General features: G+C 37.9%; 1 protein-coding gene across 2 annotated transcripts in view; it reads left to right on the top strand.

Annotated features, from left to right (window-relative positions):
* Positions 1-19,839, top strand: part of RGS6 (regulator of G protein signaling 6) — a 326,615-nt gene that overhangs the window by 263,217 nt on the left and 43,559 nt on the right. For both annotated transcript variants that reach the window (XM_063440378.1, XM_063440379.1), the window contains exons 9-14: positions 3,352-3,433; positions 5,272-5,346; positions 10,269-10,367; positions 11,851-11,912; positions 14,398-14,508; positions 16,029-16,154. In XM_063440378.1, the coding sequence (XP_063296448.1) occupies positions 3,352-3,433; positions 5,272-5,346; positions 10,269-10,367; positions 11,851-11,912; positions 14,398-14,508; positions 16,029-16,154 (555 nt within the window). The remainder of the gene's footprint in view (positions 1-3,351; positions 3,434-5,271; positions 5,347-10,268; positions 10,368-11,850; positions 11,913-14,397; positions 14,509-16,028; positions 16,155-19,839) is intronic.

Genomic DNA, 19,839 nt, shown 5'->3' with positions numbered 1-19,839 from the left:
AATTTGACTGACTATTTAGGTTGTGTTGGCAAAGGTTGGCTACCAACTTTGGGTAACCCATCTCTTTGTCTATTGCACCACAACCCCTCACAATGCCACATCCCAACTTACTGATTCGGAGGCTGGGGCAGTCTTCAGGGTCCCCATTGTTTGCTGGCAATGAGCAAAATGGCACTGGACAGGGAACAACAACTTCTAACAGGCTGCAAGCACCATTCGACCTCTGCACAGCTCCCACCCCTGGAGAGTCCAGATGAGACGGTGAAGAGGAGCACAGTGTAAACCTGGAGGTAGACCTGGAGGCTGGTTGGCACTTTCCTGCAGTTCCTAGAGGTTATTGGCCTGGTGACAAGGGGACAATGGGTTTCTACCAGCTCTATGCTTCCCTGGTCTCATACCATTTTCCGACAGGAAGTCGGATAGTTTTGTAAGGTCACTTCCATCCTCACATTTCTCTGTATTTAGTTTTTTTCCTTTTAGATGATTTTCACTTTTATTACTTAATGCTTTCTTAAGCCCATGGAAAATGTTTGATTAATTGGTTGTATATTTTCTGGTCACTGCTTTACTCTGTTGGCACTCTATCAGCTACTATATTTGAGCTATGAATAGCCTTGTTTCTCTCGTGTTTGTTGTAGACACTTAGTCAATTGACTACCCTTGATATTCTTTGAAAAACATTATGTATTTCATGTTATGTTAACCCCTTAAGGACCGCTGACGGTTCAGGACCGTCAGCGGTAAAACGTGCGTTTGGACCGCTGACGGTCCTGAACCGTCATAACGGTTTTGGGCTACTTACCTGATCGCCGTCGGTCCCACGGCGGCGATCAGCTCTCCTCCCGGTCCAGGGGGACTGCCTGTCTGCCCGGGCAGTCCCCCCTCGGCAGATCAGGACCCCACGGCCATGTGATCACTCGATCACATGACCGCAATAGGGGTCTTTGTATCTGCCTGCAGGGGGACTGTCTGTGCTGACAGGCAGTCTCCCTGCAAGTGAAAAATCATAAAATAAAGTTAAAAAAATAGCAATCAGTGTAAAAAAAATAATAATATGTGTATATATATATGATATATATACATGTATTATATCTATATATACCTATATATAATATATGTATATATATCATATATATAATGTCACACTAAGTGTATTTTTATATTTATATATACGTATATTAATATAAAAATACACTTATATTTAAATTACACACGAATATATACAATATATATAATGACTATATATATGGTATATATATATTATTATAAAATACAAATAATATGTTAATAAAAATAAATAACAAAAAATAAAAATAATTTTTAATAATTAAAAAAAAATTATATATATATATTCAATTTTATTCTAACAGTATTTTGATATTGATATATATATATTTATATCAAAATACACTTAGAATGTAATGATATATATATCTATGTATAAATAAATAAATAAAAATAATACGAAATATACATATGTCCACATACAAAATTACATTAATAATTTCATAAATATACACGTAGACGTCAAATATATAAATATGTATATATATTAAAATTCTACGTGCATATTTATGTAATATTTTTACCTAATTAAGTAATTTTAATGATTGCAATTTGAGGGACCTGCCTGCCAACCCAGGCCAAAAGTCCAGATAATTTAATTTGCTAGCACTGTGCTTAACCCTGTAACTTTCTATGACACCCTAAATCCTGTACATGGGGGTACTGTTTTACTCGGGAGACTTCGCTGAACACAAATATTAGTGTTTCAAAACAGTAAAACATATCACAGCGATGATATTGTCAGTGAAAGTGAAGTTTTTTGCATTTTTCACACACAAACAGCTCTTTCACTGAGGATATTATTGCTGTGATATATTTTACTGTTCTGATACACTAATATTTGTGTTCAGCGAAGTCTCCTGAGTATAACAGTACCCCACATGTAGAGGTTTTATAGTGTTTGTGAAAGTTACAGGGTCAAATATAAGGCTTGATTTTACTTTTTTTTTTTTATTGAAATTTGTCAGATTGGTTAGGTTGCCTTTGAGAGCGTATGGTAGCCAAGGAATGAGAATTAGCCCCATGATGGCATACCATTTACAAAAGAAGACAACCCAAGGTATTGCAAATGGGGTATGTTCAGCCTTTTTTAGTAGCCACTTAGTCACAAACACCGGCCAAAGTTAGCGTTTTTTGCATTTTTAACACACAAACAAATATAAATGCTAACTTTGGCCAGTGTTTGTGACTAGGTGGCTACTAAAAAAGACTGGACATACCCCATTTTAAATACCCTGGGTTGTCTACTTTAAAAAATATGTACATGTTAGGTGTGTTTCGGGGATTTATGACAGATAACGGTGTAACAATGTCACTATTGATACATTTAAAATATATATATATTGAAACAGCAATTTCCTACTTGTATTTATAGGCCTATAACTTGCAAAAAAAAGCAATAAAGCATGTAAACACTGGGTGTTTTTAAACTCGGGACAAAATTTTGAATCTATTTAGCAGTTTTTTTCATTAGCTTTTGTAGATAAGTAAAAGATTTTTCAAGTAAAAGTCCAAAAACATGTTTTTTTTTTTTATTTTTCACCATATTTTATTATTTTTTTTAAATACAATATATGACATAATATAAATACTGGTATGTAAAGAAAGCCCTTCTTGTCGTGAAAAAAACAATATATAACTTGTATGGGAACCGTAAATGAGAGAGCGGAAAATTACAGCTAAACACAAACACCACAAAAGTGTTAAAACTGCTCTGGTCCTTAACGTACAAACATCGCAAAAACAGGCCGGTCCTGAAGGGGTTAAGGTAACACTTTTCTAATTCTTAAACTAGTATAGCAGATTGTATGAATTCCATTGTCTATTAACTTTACTTTTTACATACATGTCTTGAACAAGCTAATTGATGGTTTTATGTGTTTCCTTTGTAACATGTACCACCAGTGCCGTATTTTCCTTATTGGAATTCATGTACATAACCTATTCATACAGCTACTGATGTTATTGTATTGTGTATCTGGCAAAAAAATATTAACTGATCATTAGACGACACAAAAAAAAAAAGTATTTTATGACAAAATAACAGACACTGCCACTTTTCACAGTATTATAAATAATGTAATAATTATTCAGAACATCTCAAATGTAACTATTGTTTTGAATATGTATCTCTTTCTGTATCCAAAATCCTATTGAATGGATTCATTATTTATGTACTGGAATATTTATAGAGGTGCCAAATTAATTTCTTTAAAATTAGTACAATGTACTATTACATGAGGATGCACACCACAATTATATTATATTTTCAAAATGTTTTCACAGAATTGACAGAAAAAAAGATAAAACTGAGAGGAAAATTCTTGACAGTCAAGAAAGAGGGTTCTGGGATGTCCATCGACCTGTGGTAAGTCTGTTAAACCGTTAAGTACAATGAAACCTAAATGGTGTCCAGGCCATTGCGAGACCTTGGGTGGGATACAATGTTTGCAGATTTTTGGTAAATAAGGGAGAGACAGATACGTTGGATTTAGAGGATGCTCTTGAGAAAGGCACTGTGAGTTTAATCCTTTGAGAGAGTGACACCATAATAATATTTTCAAACATAAGAGGGTGCTCATAATGCATCGAATGTTAAATATATAAAAAAATATAGCAAACTAGCAAAAACAGAAGCAGTTTAACGTAAGGTTAGTGATTCATTTTACTGGTCACATTTCAAGGTCAAAATAGCTTTAAAAATAGGTAAATGTAGCCCCGAATGCAGGCAAGAGCTAGCCCGGTGTGCCTGTCACTTCCTTTAGCTCTATTTGATCTGTACGTATTCAAACATATTTATTCATTCTAGTACTCCTAATTCTTTAAAACTTAATTAGCATCCCCCATCTCACATAGAGAAGATAAACTTACAGGATTAGATATCTGAACATTAATCTCCGCATCATCCTCTGCTCAAATACAGTCAATAAAAGTTTTACCCTACAAAGTTCAATTTTTACTTCATCAAATGACTATAAAAGGAATGAGTTTCAAAAGTATAGGCCAGTTTCAATTCTGCTAGCATGAAGACTGAGCTGTTTCCCTATGTATTGTTTTCTCTAGTTTTCATTTGACTGTAAGATAACATTAGCCTTATTTTATGCAGTTTTTAGAAGTGACTGCTAAACTTTACTTTATAGTCTGTGATTTTGAAAATTAACCATAATAAACTCCAAACATTTCAGCTGAAACTGCTTTTTTACCATGCCTCTTACATTTATATTTATTTACCACTTCACTTCTAGGATAGAGTAGAAAATGAATAATTACTAGCTGAGGGAGGAACATATTTCTCTACCAGAAGCCCCTTAGCTGTGATTTAATGGCTGAAAATATGTCCGCTCATGCCTTGCTTCCAAACAGTAAAGGAAGTTTCTATGAGCTATGTCATTCCTATAGTCAGGGAGACAGGAGGAGTGAGTGAATTTCACTGCTAGCATTTTATTAGCTTTACAGAGATTGATAATGATTGATATAACGGTTTTAAATACTTCTGTTATGTGTACTACCGCTAACATATGAATGACAGTTAACTGTGTTCTGTAATACTTTTATGTGTCAATTCTGTAAAAACAATAAAAATTGTCAAATTGAAAAGAGAGGCTATTGCACATGTGTGGCAAAACACTGATCTGTGCCAATCAGCATCTCCTCATTGACATACATTGAATCAATGAATCTCCACGGAGACTGTTTAATGTCTTCATGCATAATGTCTTCATGCAGCACTGACACAGGATGCACCTCTAAGGGGCCATTTTAATGACTGCCACTAAAGGTGTTACTAGCCTGTACTTTAAAAGGCAGTGTTGGCATAAGCCTGCAGGGAAAGGCTATAGATACCAGAACAACTACATTAAGTTAGTGACTATAGTGCCCCTTAACCCACATTCTAGAAATGTACCAGGGGTCATGTGCTAATTTGATTACCAAGTCTATGGACATAGTGGTTTTCATTTACATGTTTTGTTTTTTTTATTTGGCTTTGCAATCCTTTACGGAAAAAAAAACCTAAAACTAAAAAGAATTCTAAAGACATGGTTTGTTGTCGCTTTTCAACCAGCTATACAATTCAGGTTTTTTTATCAGATTTTTGGGGTACTTTTTTTGACATTACATTTTAAGCAGACTTCAGGCCACCAGTATTTATGTCCTACTCGCGTTATATGCAAGTAATTTGTCATGGTTTTCTGTTTTTCTCCTCAGCCTGGTTGCGTTAACACAACAGAAATGGATATCAGAAAGTGTCGTCGAATGAAGAACCCTCAAAAAGTCAAAAAGGTATGTTTGCCGTTTAAAAAGTATCAACAAAAGTTCCTAAACTTTATTTTGTATATGTAGTTAAGACCTTGGTTCTTTCGAAACGGGAGGGGGCTGGGTGTGGGGAAGGGTGTATGTTTAATTTATGGTCAAAAACAGCTGGGGTAAAAAAGTGTCTCCAACTTTGCTATAGTGTCATTAGCATTTCAGTTTTCAATTTACTAGAATTAGGCCTTGAGTGAGGTCCTATAACTTGGGTAAGCAAAGATTATTGCCAAATAAGAATAGTCTAGAACCTTGTGGAAGGAAGAATGTTACAAACTATCCTTCACTCTCTAGATGATTTTAAAGAGCAGAACGATTTTAGGTCTTTTTTCCTGCTTCCATAGAGCTCCTGTGGGGTTTATGAATTGTTCGGTTTCACATCTTGCTTAAGTAAACGAGTCTGCATTTATGGCTTCTAAATTTGTACACTGGAAGAAGGAAGTAAAATGATGGCTGAGTACTGGTGTCTAGGGATCTGTAGGTCCAGCGCAGTGCATAAAGAATATAACTCTTCATCCCATTTACTTTCTCTATGCCACGTTCATATACGAGTCGATATATTGCAAAATATTTTGTTGAATGCTTTGTTCTTCAGAGAGGTATCCACTAACTAAAGCACCTGTTATCGAAACATAATTTAAAAAAATTAAAGAATACCAACAATTAAAAAAAAAAAAAAACCAAGAAAAACTTTATGGATGCTATTTTAAGATACCCATATTTAAAATTGCTTTTTTATTAAAAAGATTACAAACCTGTAGTTTCGTCATTATACGGGCAGAAGAAGAAACAAACTGGAGGATAGATAAAGAGATGGATGTAAGAAATTGAATGGAATAGAATTCCCAATCTCTAGTATGCCGACCTAGTAGATTGGGTGAACCAAGTGATAAACACCATTCTGACATTTTAAATGGGGAAAAATAGGGTATTGGGGCAATAGCCCAGAGGTCCTTACTGTCCATGCAGATTTCCACTATTTTATGGAGATTAGCTGTCAAGCTTTCCAAATACTTATAGAATTAATTTTCATTCTTCTGTAACTTCTTGAGTGATGTATCCTGTCATGAATTCTGCTCAATTATCAAGACTTCAAGAAAGGCTTCAAATCAAGCAATCGGCAACAGTGCTAAATGTGCTCCATCCGTCCTACTTCTTTTGGGGCTGGGAGCTCTGCTGTTATCTTTTGGAATAGTGTACAAAAAAATAGCAAAAATAAAGTGTTGTGACCGCATAAGCATGATTGCATGTATTGGTTACACGTCTACACTAGTCTGATAGTTTGGAGCACAAAACTGCATGTTCCAAAGATCTACCACAATACATTAAAGACAGATAGATCGAAATTGTAGAAAACTATAATTTAAAAAATTTTTGGCCTGTGTATGATTTCAGACTGCTGTGTTCAAAGGCTCGGAGACGGGTTTAATTCATCAACTCCCCACTCATGTTTAGAACTTTGTTGCCCCCTGCAGGCCATTGGCCTTGCGAAACCTGTGTGAAGCACAATTACATGGGGATTTAAAAACGAGTTGAATCCTGGGAGATTGAAATAATAGAAAGGTATCTGAATGCAGTAGGATTCGAGGTATTAAAAGCAAATGGAATACAGGGAAAGAAAACTATAATAGATATATAAAGCCGTTGAACTGAAAGTTAGTAAGAATTGTTGAGAAACAAAAATTGATCTATGGTAACTGACCCTGCTTAGCTCACACTTTTAGGGAAAATACATTCCTGTTACCTCTAGTTCTAACCCTAAACCAACGGAGTACTTATGAGGTCACCATGATGATGGAACCCCACGTTACAAGTTAAAGGGCACTCCATTCTTTGAATTACAGAGGTAGTGCATAAAAAAAAAAACAATAGGATATTCATCATATGTTATAAATCAGGGTATTTCTTTTCCCTCTGGTTGTGTTGCCGTTGTTTAATTACGAGATATGTAGATAAGGTGTGGCAAAAAATTTCATTCAGAACCAGAAATGAATGAATCCATTCAGCATGCCAGTATGCTCATTTATTTTCATTTATATACTTTGTTTTCTCTTTTCATGCGTGTGTAAAGAAGCTGTGGGACAGTCACTCTCATTGAAACCTATGAGAGTCTCTGTAAGTCCATTAGGAGCACAGTGTTAACACTATATAGAATACGCTTTTAACGGGTCAGTGGGAGGGAGGAAGGATAGAGTTGTGGGCGATCATCACATCTGCATGTTTTTGCAGCTATAATGCATATCATGAAGTGAGACAGAGGCAGGGAGCTCCTTGGAGCATTCCTGATTATTGTTATTATATATTCGTAGTTATCGTTATTGGAATTTTGCTTTTGGAAGCTGTACTATTTCCATATTGTCTCTCAGCCACTGATATCCTATTTTGTAGGTTACCTTTTTAAAATTTGAGTGCTCACAGTAATTATAGCTATTTTGCTTATGCTTCAGAGAGCTTTGAAGCAATTTACAGAAAATATAGATTTTTCAGTCAAAATATTATCTTCCTAACGGATTGGAAATCAATGCAGGCCAATTAGGCTAATATTATATAATATATACCATTTTACTCCTGTGGATTGATTGATATGGAAAGGTAAACCTATCTTGAAATTAATATATATAAAATGTTATGGTTATTCTCAGTGTACAATAATGTATACGTATTATACCTTAGGTAAATGAAATGGCAGTCATGATATAATGGAATTTGCCCTAAGAGTAACATAGCACGCACCATAACCACTACAGCGCTTGGAGTGTTCCTTTAGGGGAGTTAAGAAAATATTGCATAGAGAAAGATTGCTATATTTTAAATTTCTGTTTCTGAAGAGAAATAGGTAAAAATGGACAACTGCTGTATTTAAAATTAACAGTCGTAGTAGATGCTGAACTTAAGTTCTCATTCACATTCAGGAATTTCAAGTTGCTACCATGATTTATACAGGTGTGTGTTGCTGTGGCAACACTTTAACCAGCTTAATTTTACTGAGAATAAATGAAATACCTCTGTACATTAATTTGGGCACCTATATGTGTCATTAAAAACTCTGAACTAGGGGGCGGGGCCTGACAGTCTAGCTGAGCAGACGCATGGGACAAGGGCTCCTCGCATATATGCTCTAATTCGTGTAAATTCAATAAAAACAAGCAGAACTCAACTCTGGAGCACACCAAGTGGTGTCAGGGTTACCCTGAGCACTGACTGGGGCAATTAAGTGACACTCGCGGACGCGAGGACAGGAACCATACCAACCTGAGTCACATGGAATATGCGGCACTCTCTCAGACCGTCTGGAGGCGATCTTCAACCGCTTTTGGGCTGCCTTGGAGGAGAGGGCAAAGCCAGCAACATCTGATGTTGTGCCCCTGGCAGATGCAAAACAGCATCGCGAGGTGAGACCTGAGAAGGCCCTCACAGATGAACCGAAGCCAACTGCATACCCCACTCCACGCCTTCCTGGACCTAGGGCCACCTGGGGATTGACCCCTAAGCACAGTCCATGCAGGCAGAAGAACACATCGTACCAAGCCTCCTGCATTATCCCGGATGGGAAGAACTTGGCCTCCAAGAGGGCCCAAGTCCGTGGCATCATGGTGCCGGCTCCAACGCAGGCCTGGGCCAGCGGGAGGGATGCCTTGCTTTGCCCCAGCGGTGCCACTCATCTTCGTGAACTGTACACCATTGGAAGATGTAAGCCAAGCCAGGGCATAGGCTGAATATCCCCCTTAAAGGCATGATCTACAAGGCTAGCCATCATAGTATACCTCTTTAGAACACTCCCCCTCCAGCATTAATTCCAGGACCTGCCTTTAGCATATACTGAGTGCAATTTACACATATAATGGAAGCTATCCTGCATTTTATTTAGTTTTTTTTTTTTTCATGTTCTGCAAGCCTTAGTTTTGCTAAGTGTAGCAGAGTTCCCCATCTTTGACCTCTTCTCCACGTATGGTCTTGGATGGTGGTGTGACCGGGCAGTAGTGACTTAATCTGCATCAAATCTCTCCTAGTTAAGCATGTTAATATTTGCAAGATTCTACTAATAATACATCAGTCAGTCATAGCTCCCTTAGCCTGCAAAGTTAATCCTGACTAAATCTGCTACGTATGCATAACTGAGCTTATCTTAGAGCTAACTCTATGCTAACTTGCTTTGACTCTCGTGTTTAGATGCCATGTTGACTTTTTTGATAAGCCTGTTTATTTCTTATGTTTCTTATGTTTTTAAACGAAAAAATAAACGCAACAAATCCTTTTTGTCACTGCATCACCTCATGTAACCTGTCAAATGTCTTATAACCAACATGTATCTGACAATGCGCTTCAAAAATAAATAATAATAATAAAAAAAAAGTTTACCAAATATCGCATGCCTCTTTTTGGACCATCCAGCATAGTAATAAATGTGATTAAACTGTGAATTATGTTAAAATCCACAATTTAAAGATCTACCAAATTGACTGTAACATCACAAATGTTTTTGCATCATTACATAGCACCATAAAACTGCTCAACGCTTGTGTTGCTTATTAAATCTCTTGAGATTTTTTAATTAGGTAAAAGATTTTAGACTAATCAAGATGTCATTTAGGCATGGTAGACGTTCCGTTTAACTGTTTATGTTATACCTGGTATTTCATCGTACAGTGGAATTCCAGGAGCTTGTCTGATGAACTGTGGAAATAAAATAGGCATTGATTGACTTATGGAACCACAAGCATTAAGACTCTCAGAAACCATTACTTTCCTTCAAAGAAGGTGCCAACTATGTCGCCCTATGGTTTACAATTGGCTTAATTGTAAAATATCTTTTATTAAATCATGCGACTACTGCTTTAACAGTGTGATTAAATAGGCAACTCCTATTTCTTTTCTATCTTTTTTCGTGTTTTATACAGTCAGTATACGGGGTATCAGAGGATTCTCAATCACAAAGTCCAGTGCACATGGCGTCTCATGTTATTAGAAAAACCACGAAAGATGACTTAAAAAAACAGGTTAGTGCTTAATGCTTTGGAAAGAAAAATTCTCTACTATGCTGTTGGATGTGTAATGCGTATTTCTCCAGTGTGTCTGCCGTAAAACTGTCACTGCCGAACATTTTGCGGAAAATAATAATATTATATCATCAATTATTTTTCAAATAAAAGAGAGATAAAAATGGAAGTTCTGGGAAGGGGGTGTGCAAAGCAAAACATAAGACCATGTACATCAGTCATCACAATAATGTATTGAAGAACATATATGTACCAAAGGAAAGTATCATCTTTGTTGCCCTTTTTTTTTTTTTTTTTTTTTTTTTTTTTAACATATCACACGATCACATGCAATATATCCTATAATTAAAATCTGTTTAAATATTCCGACTTCATAGAAAGGATTGATATACAAATGATACAATATATATATATATATATATATATATATATATATATATAGCATTTTCTGTAAATGTACATCATATTAATTAATTTTGTCTGCCATCAATCCACAACATAATTATATTTCCCTCTTTGCATTACTTACCTGTGTAATGTTTCGAGTGTGATTACAAGAATACATTTGATTAAAGTTCCTCATGAAGGTCAATGGCCTTATTCATATTTTTAGATACACTTACTTCTTGACTAAATGTCGTCTTAATGCATTCTATTTTATAGTATGATTATTGGCATAAATATAAGAATCCACCATATTCCATAGTGCTTTACAATGCTAATGTGGGGATACAACAGACTATTACAAATGTTAATGGAAAAGAAGAGGTAATTGAGGGCCCAGCTCAAACAGTCTTTTATGGAAGCAATGCAACAAAAACTGAGAATATAAGAACTCTGAGAACGGACAAAAGCTTAGAGGAACTCCGTAACTTGCCCTTTGGTAAATCCCGCTCAGGTCTCATAATAGATTTTGCTCCCTTGTGCCATTACAGAGAGAACTTGTTCCAAGTCATGTCAGACTGAGCCCACCCATAAGTGCAGTCTAGAACCAAAATGCCGGCAAGTTCTCTCTGCACAAGAGATACAGCAACCCTAGACGATCGTTTTGGCCTTCTTTGGACCTCGTCAGAGAGGTGTAGATGATGGCACGGTGAGCACAGGCTCCACATCTGGATTTCCCTTTTGAACTCGGGGAGAGCCAAGTTAATGCACTGCAACAATAAAAGCAAAAAAAAATTATAGTAAGAGTGAAACATTTCTGACCCCTTATAATCCACTCCTAGGGTATGACAAGTACTTCACTATCATGCATTGTATCAGAATTTGTCCTTACTATTTTATTTATTATTTTTTTGTATTGCGTTCACATAATTAGTTAGATGACACAGATGACATATGCTTGGAGAAGTGAATGCATCTAAAAAAAATGTACGTTTCATTAACTTTTTGGTGGAACTTTAATAACATTTATTCTCTTAAGCATTCATTTCTCTGCACAGTTGTAGAATTATGTACAATACTATATGTTTTTTCTTTTCAGATTCACTTCCTGCATGTACAATTAGACAGACATTGTTTAAAAATGTCTAAAGTAGCCGACAGGTGAGTCGTTCAATACACAACCATTCTTTACGCTACGTAGACGTCATTGTAACCCTTTTATTGCAAGTACTGCCACCCTGCAATGACTGCATGCCACAACATGCTATGAAATAAAAGGTTTAGTGTTGTGACTAAGTAGATTTTATGTCATGATTTCAAGTTTATACGTTTGTGCGCATCATAAAGAGGAGTTTAAAATTTTGAAGATGTCTTACTTTGCATCAAAACTCTGCATTGAATATTGTTGCAGACTTTGCAATATCGACTATATGAAGCGTTACTGAATATGTACAGAGAAAATGTAGTGTTGTTGATGGAATTAAAGTCCTCAGCAGAGGACTGAGAGGTGCGAGAATGACGTGAGTGAATAGAGGTGCTTTGTCTGAAGTTGTCGCATTTATACAAAGTTTGTTACACAGAAGTTTTAGACATTTTGGACCACTGAAAGAAGTAATAATGACTTGAGTAAAGAGAACCCATGCACGTGATACTGAAGTGTACAATGGCGAGAAAAAAATATGTGGACCCTTTGGAATTAGTTTTTTGCCTGAATTGGTTATAAAATGTCATCTCATCTTTATCAAAGTCACAAGTATACACAAGCACAATGTGCTTAAGGTAACAACACACAAACAATTATAATCTTTCATGTCTTTATTGAACACATCCCGTCTACCACGTTCAGGAGGAATTTTGCACCACTCTTTCTTACAGAATTGATTCAGCTTAGTCGTAGTGTTATGGGATAGGATGTCTTGTATGAAAAACTCTCTTGAGGTCATTCAACAGCATCTCTATGGGGTTAAGTCCCGAGGTTTTGACTGGGCCACTAAAAAGCACATATTTTCTTTTTTAAGCCACTCTGTAGTGGATTTGCTTTGATGTTTAAAATCATTGACCTCCTGCATTCGATAACTTCTACTGAGCTTCAGCTGGTGCACAGCTACCCTTACATTACCCTTGTAGGATATCTTCATAAACATGGGAATTCATTTTCCCCTCGATGACGTCAAGTGGTCCAGGCCCCAAAGCAGCCCCAAAATTATGATGTTACCTCCACTATACTTAACTGTTGGGATGATTTTTTTCAAGTTGGTATGTGGTGAAATTTTTACACTATACAGAGTGCTGTTTGTTCTTCACAAACAACTCAACTTTTGTTTAATCTGTCCACAAAACATTTTCCCAGAAGCTTTGTTAAGCAGGATCTTTCTTTATGATGTCCTGCCATGACCACCATCCCTGTTCAATGCTTTCCATATAGTAAACTCATGAACAGAGATGTTAACCAGTTCCAGTGATTCATTCAATCTTTAGCTTTCCGATACAGTGTGGTGTGACCTTTGAGTCATCTTGGCTGGATGGCCACTTCTAGGGAGAGTAGCCACAGCACTGTATTCCAAATTATAGACAATTTGTCTAACAGCCGACAGATGAATATCTAAGCTATCTATCTGTTGAATGGATAAGGCAGTGGCTGAGTGACAGGCAACAGAGGGTTGTAGTCAATGGAGTATATTCGAAGCATGGTCTTGTCACCAGTGGGGAACCTCAGAGACCTGTACTTGGATCCATTCTCTTTAATATTTTTATTAGTGATATTGTAGAAGGTCTGGATGGTAAGGTATGTCTTTTTGCTGACGACACTAAGATATGTAACAGGGTTGATATTTCAGGAGGGATAAGCCAAATGGCAAATGATTTAGGTAAAGAGTTGTGGCAGCTGACATTTAATGTGGATAAGTGCAAGATAATGCATCTTGGACGTGAAAACCCAAAGGCAGAGTACAGAAGAAAGGGATTTAGGGGTAATTATTTCAGATGACATAAAGGTAGGCAGACAGTGTAATAGAGTAGCAGGAAATGCTAGCAGAATGCCTTCCAGCTGAAGTGGTAGAGGTTAACACAGTGAAGGAGTTTAAGCATGCGTGGGATAGGCATAAGGCTATCCTAACTATTAGATAAGGCCAGGGACTAATGAAAATATTTAGAAAATTGGGCAGACCAGATGGGCCGACTGGTTCTTATCTGCCGTCACATTCTATTTCTATTGTTGGCCTATTCTATTGTTAATTCCCTTGTATTTGCTTGTAAGTTTCTTTTGTCTCTCAGTTAAGGGGATGAAGGGTTTTTGTGACATCCAGAATCAATTAGTGAGACACTATTTAAATTAATAGTTCATAGTTACTCAGTGGAACCTCATGAGTATAATAATGATTTTGCATGTATGTGAGAAGTTATAGTTCAGATAAGCTTCTTACTTATATATATATTTATTTATTTATTTTGATCATGCTTCTAGACCATTGCGTAAATTCCATGTGTGTTGAAATTGTACAATAAGATTTATGTATGGTTTTATTCAGCGCCTGCAGACCGGATGGCTGCTGTATGCAAATATATATTGTTAACTCACTCCAGCACTCAAACTAGTAATTTAGCACTGCAAAGTAACCACAAATGACATATTTATCTGCTTTCCCAGCTTTATTGCCTATTCGGAACAGTATACGGACTATGATCCTTTTCTTAGCCCAGCTGATCCGTCCAATCCATGGATAAGTGATGACGCGACTTTCTGGGATTCAGAAGTAAGGTACAGTATGAGACTCTTAACACAGACATTTATTGCCCCCACTATTTTAGCTGGATCCGTCTGTTTGTCCTAACCCCTGACGAGTCACAGTCCTGTCTTAACACGTACCATGTCCACATTATTGAGACACTCTGGACCCATAAATTACTAATGCTTTGTATGTTTTCATTTTAAATAGAAATTGAAACTTTTTAAAATGTAACCTTATTGCACCTATCTGGCTTTCAAGAAGACAGTTGGTCCTGTTACTTCCTGGTTTGTTTAGCTCAGTGGAGCTAAACCGAAGAGGCAGCCAATTGCTCAGAGCATGTATCTTGCAAAGACTTCTCGTTGAGCTGCTTTGGGAAATCTGTAATTGGACAGCCACAGAAAGTCTACACTGGGGAAAAAGGGGGGGGGCTTGCAAAGCTTCAGACCGTAGATCTGCAGTTTTTTTTACGCTGTTTTAGATATACCCAATGGAAAAAAAGGAATAATAAAATGCACACATGATTTATTTTGGGGCATATCAGTGATTTTTATCTTTTGTGTGTTTTTCTTTTTTTGTATTTTGGCAGCGGAGTGTCCCTTTGTAGTTTTCTTATCCAATTCTTTGCTTTCCAAGTCAGTAGTTGCACAGCAAACATTTTTTGACACATTGTTGTTTTTCTTTTTCAAATTACATTTGTGGAATCTCTCCGCTGTCGTTCTGTAGTAGTGTCTAGACGAACATAGTAGCATTATTTTGTCTGGTTCTATGAACGCTGGTAGTTTTTAGGATCCATTTCCAATTTGATGGGAATCTAATCTGGTTTTCTCACTAATATAGCCTATAAGGATAACGTATGTGATTGTAAAAGAGTAGTAATGACTGCACTTTATTTTTAAGACCAGCCAGACTCATTGCCTTTGCATCAATCGTGTCTGTGTGCTGGCTGGGCCGACTGCAGCAATATTTCGTTTTGATGTAAAAGTAAATGAAATCGCTCACATTATGCCACAATGGTCCAGCTGTTACACTGACCTTTTGGTGAATTCTACTACGAATAAAGGATGGGAGCGGATGTGGGTTATAACCAGATGTTGATAAATTACCTGTAGTTCAATTTTTTGCATTGGTTTAATCCTACTTACGATTATACTGCTTCTCAATTTTATAGCAGAATATGATTTTCCATTATTGTTTTGCTTTGTACGGATTCCTGGATTGCATTATCTGAACGCATAGCTAAATTTCCTGCCCGTAACCCTCAGCCACGGCCTGACGTGGTATTGTTGTCAGTTTAAGTCACTGCTGTCCTTGAATAACTGCAGATTAGGCTTTGAAGTCTAAATAAATATAAACCACAGGAGCCAAAATAAAATGTATAATTTAATACTGGATTTTGTTTAAGCAGAATAGGTATATGCTTATTATGGGTCAAATCTTGCGATTTCTGACAAACCCACTGTAGGCTACATTCTGCCTTTTATGACGTATGCCTTTTGGTTATATGCATTGGTCATTAAACAATCTTATTTATTTATTTTATTCCTTTTAGCAAAGAGCCAAGCCAACAGCGTGTAAAGAGGTGGGGCTTCTCACTGGACGAAATGCTTAAGGACCCAGTGGGGCGCGACCAATTTCTTCGCTTTCTGGAGTCCGAATTCAGTTCTGAAAATCTCAGGTGTGTATCATGTGGAGTACAACACCTTACTGAGCTGATCATTAAAAAAAAAAAAAATACACAAACCTTGAATTCCAACCATACCATTATAGAAAATGAATAATGTTGCAGAGTTTACACGAATAGGAAAACCATCTATACAACTCTTAACCACGTTATCACTCTTTACACAACTAACTGACCTTCTATCTATGTTCTGGCATGTTCACCTTTAGACTAGGGCAAAAAGGACAACTGCATAACTTGCATTAAACGTGCTGCTGCTGATGTTGAATGCATGCTAAAAGGTAGGTAGGGGCAAGTAAGAGTTAGGAGCAAAGGGTGCTTGAGTGCCAGGTCAATGCAGAGCTGGTAAGGAATGGATTTAGGGTTGCACCTAATATGAGGGGAGTGGGTTCTGTTACGAAGAAAGGGGAGACTTCATACGAAGAAGGGGTGTTGGGATGGATCGAATATGACTGAGATGAAAGCAGATCAGAATATGGGGTGATGCATAGGAAAGCTTGCTGACATGGAGTGGAAACATTTTCTGTTTAAAGGTAGTGAGTTAGGACTTCCAAGGGGAAGTGTGTGGAATAGATCTGAGCTAGTGCAGAAGGGGCCACAGATTGGAAGAGGCTGGACAATTGAAAAATGGGCATAAAGGAACCGTAGGCTTATACTCAACGTTGACTAAGGATCCCCTTCATGTTGAAGATGACCTTGACACTTGGATCATCTAGGTCATAAGTGGATACTGCAGCTGTATTTGGTATGCTTGGACCGGATACTATTAGTGTTAAAGAACCTCTGTCACTTTGTAGGTTTTTCTATTAAGTGAATAATTTTTTGTCCCTGTCTTTCTCCTTGTTTTTATTTTGGTTTTGAAATTCACCTTAGTTTCACATTAAGTGCATAATAATATTCTGGAATGTTTAACTCACATCTCAACGTAGTGCATTCATCCCGGAGTGGCTATCTCACATCCTCACATAGTGAATACATCCCAAAGTTCCTATCTCACATCCCCACATAGTGTATACATCCCGGAGTGCCTATCTCACATCCTCACATAGTGTATAAATCCTGGAGTGCCTATCTCACATAGTGTATACATCCCGGAGTGCCTATCTCACATCCTCACACAGTGTATACATCCCGGAGTGCCTATCTCACATCCTCACATAGTGTATACATCCCGGAGTGCCTATCTCACATCCTCACATAGTGTATACATCCCGGAGTTCCTATCTCACATCCCCACGTAGTGTATTCATCCCAGAGTGCCTATCTTACATCCCCACATAGTGTATACATCCCGGAGTTCCTATCTCACATCCCCACATAGTGTATACATCCCGGAGTGCCTATCTCACATCTCCACATAGTGTATAGATCTCAGAGTGCCTATCTCACATCCCCACATAGTGTATACATCTCAGAGTGCCTATCTCACATCCCCACATAGTGTATACATCCCGGAGTGCCTATCTCACATCCCCACATAGTGTATACATCCCGGAGTGCCTATCTCACATCCCCACATAGTGTATACATCCCGGAGTGCCTATCTCACATCCCCACATAGTGTATACATCCCGGAGTGCCTATCTCACATCTCCACATAGTGTATACATCTCAGAGTGCCTATCTCACATCCCCACATAGTGTATACATCTCAGAGTGCCTATCTCACATCCCCACATAGTGTATACATCCCGGAGTGCCTATCTCACATCCCCACATAGTGTATACATCCCGGAGTGCCTATCTCACATCCCCACATAGTGTATACACCCCGGAGTGCCTATCTCACATCCCCACATAGTGTATACATCCCGGAGTGCCTATCTCACATCTCCACATAGTGTATACATCTCAGAGTGCCTATCTCACATCCCCACATAGTGTATACATTCTGGAGATCCTATCTCACATCCCCACATAGTGTATACATCCTGGAATGCCTATCTCACATCCTCACGTAGTGCATTCATCCCAGAGTGCCTATCTCACATCCCAACGTGGTGCATTCATCCAGGAGTGCCTATCTCACATCCCCACATAGTGTATACATCTCAGAGTGCCTATCTCACATCCCCACATAGTGTATACATCCCGGAGTGCCTATCTCACATCCCCACATAGTGTATACATCCCGGAGTGCCTATCTCACATCCCCACATAGTGTATACATCCCGGAGTGCCTATCTCACATCTCCACATAGTGTATACATCTCAGAGTGCCTATCTCACATCCCCACATAGTGTATACATCCCGGAGTGCCTATCTCACATCCCCACATAGTGTATACATCCCGGAGTGCCTATCTCACATCCCCACATAGTGTATACATCCCGGAGTGCCTATCTCACATCCCCACATAGTGTATACATTCTGGAGATCCCATCTCACATCCCCACATAGTGTATACATCCTGGAATGCCTATCTCACATCCTCACGTAGTGCATTCATCCCAGAGTGCCTATCTCACATCCCAACGTGGTGCATTCATCCAGGAGTGCCTATCTCACATCCCCACATAGTGTATACATCCTGGAATGCCTATCTCACATCCTCACGTAGTGCATTCATCCCAGAGTGCCTATCTCACATCCCAACATGGTGCATTCATCCAGGAGTGCCTATCTCACATCCCCACATAGTGTATACATCCCGGAGTGCCTATCTCACATCCCCACATAGTGTATACATCCCGGAGTTCCTATCTCACATCCCCACGTAGTGTATTCATCCCGGAGTGCCTATCTTACATCCCCACGTAGTGTATTCATCCCGGAGTGCCTATCTTACATCCCCACGTAGTGTATTCATCCCAGAGTGCCTATCTTACATCCCCACATAGTGTATACATCCCGGAGTTCCTATCTCACATCCCCACGTAGTGTATTCATCCCAGAGTGCCTATCTCACATCCCCATGTAGTGCATTCATCCTAGAGTGCCTATTTCACATCCCCACATAGTGTATACATCCCGGAGTGCCTATCTCACATCCCCACGTAGTGTATACATCCCGGGGTGCCTATCTCACATCTCCACATAGTGTATTTCCAGACGAACACTTGAATTACCCATAAGAATAAAGGGTTACTATATTATTCACTGTTTCATATTGTGTACGTTTTCACTTTTTTGTATTTTTGCATTTATATGTATTCGTGTGAGCTTTTTTTTTGAGTCATGGGTGATATAGCTGCACCACTTTTTTTTTTTGTTTTGTTTATGTAGCACCATACCACTTATCTAATTTTACCTTTGCATTCATCCCGGAATGCCTAGCTGACATCCTCATGTAGTGCATTCATTCTGGAATATTTAATAATTAGGTGCTATCGTACTAATCTTGGATGACAGGTGTACTTTACTACTCATCCCTAGCGTGCCTCAGAATCTGAAAATCTTTGAAATCCAATCTTAACAGTGCTGTGCACTATGGATTTTAACAAATAGGACAACGCCAAAAATAACATAGAATAAAACTGCTGATGGATTTCAGCAAATATTCGTGCATGCACATGCCTTTAAAATACTGTGTGTTTGCAATTCCGGTTGCAGTTCTATTTTTCTGCTATATAAGCAGTTAGGATGGGCTCTTCAACCCCAATGGCTTTTATTACAACAACAGAGAAACTGTAATTCCCTAAAGCTACATGGTGGGTAATCATACTTATTATCCAAATG

The sequence above is a fragment of the Pelobates fuscus genome, chromosome 13, assembly GCF_036172605.1.
Source record: "Pelobates fuscus isolate aPelFus1 chromosome 13, aPelFus1.pri, whole genome shotgun sequence".
NCBI classification, from domain to species: Eukaryota; Metazoa; Chordata; class Amphibia; order Anura; family Pelobatidae; genus Pelobates; species Pelobates fuscus.
This window is presented reverse-complemented; position numbering and strand designations above follow the sequence as displayed.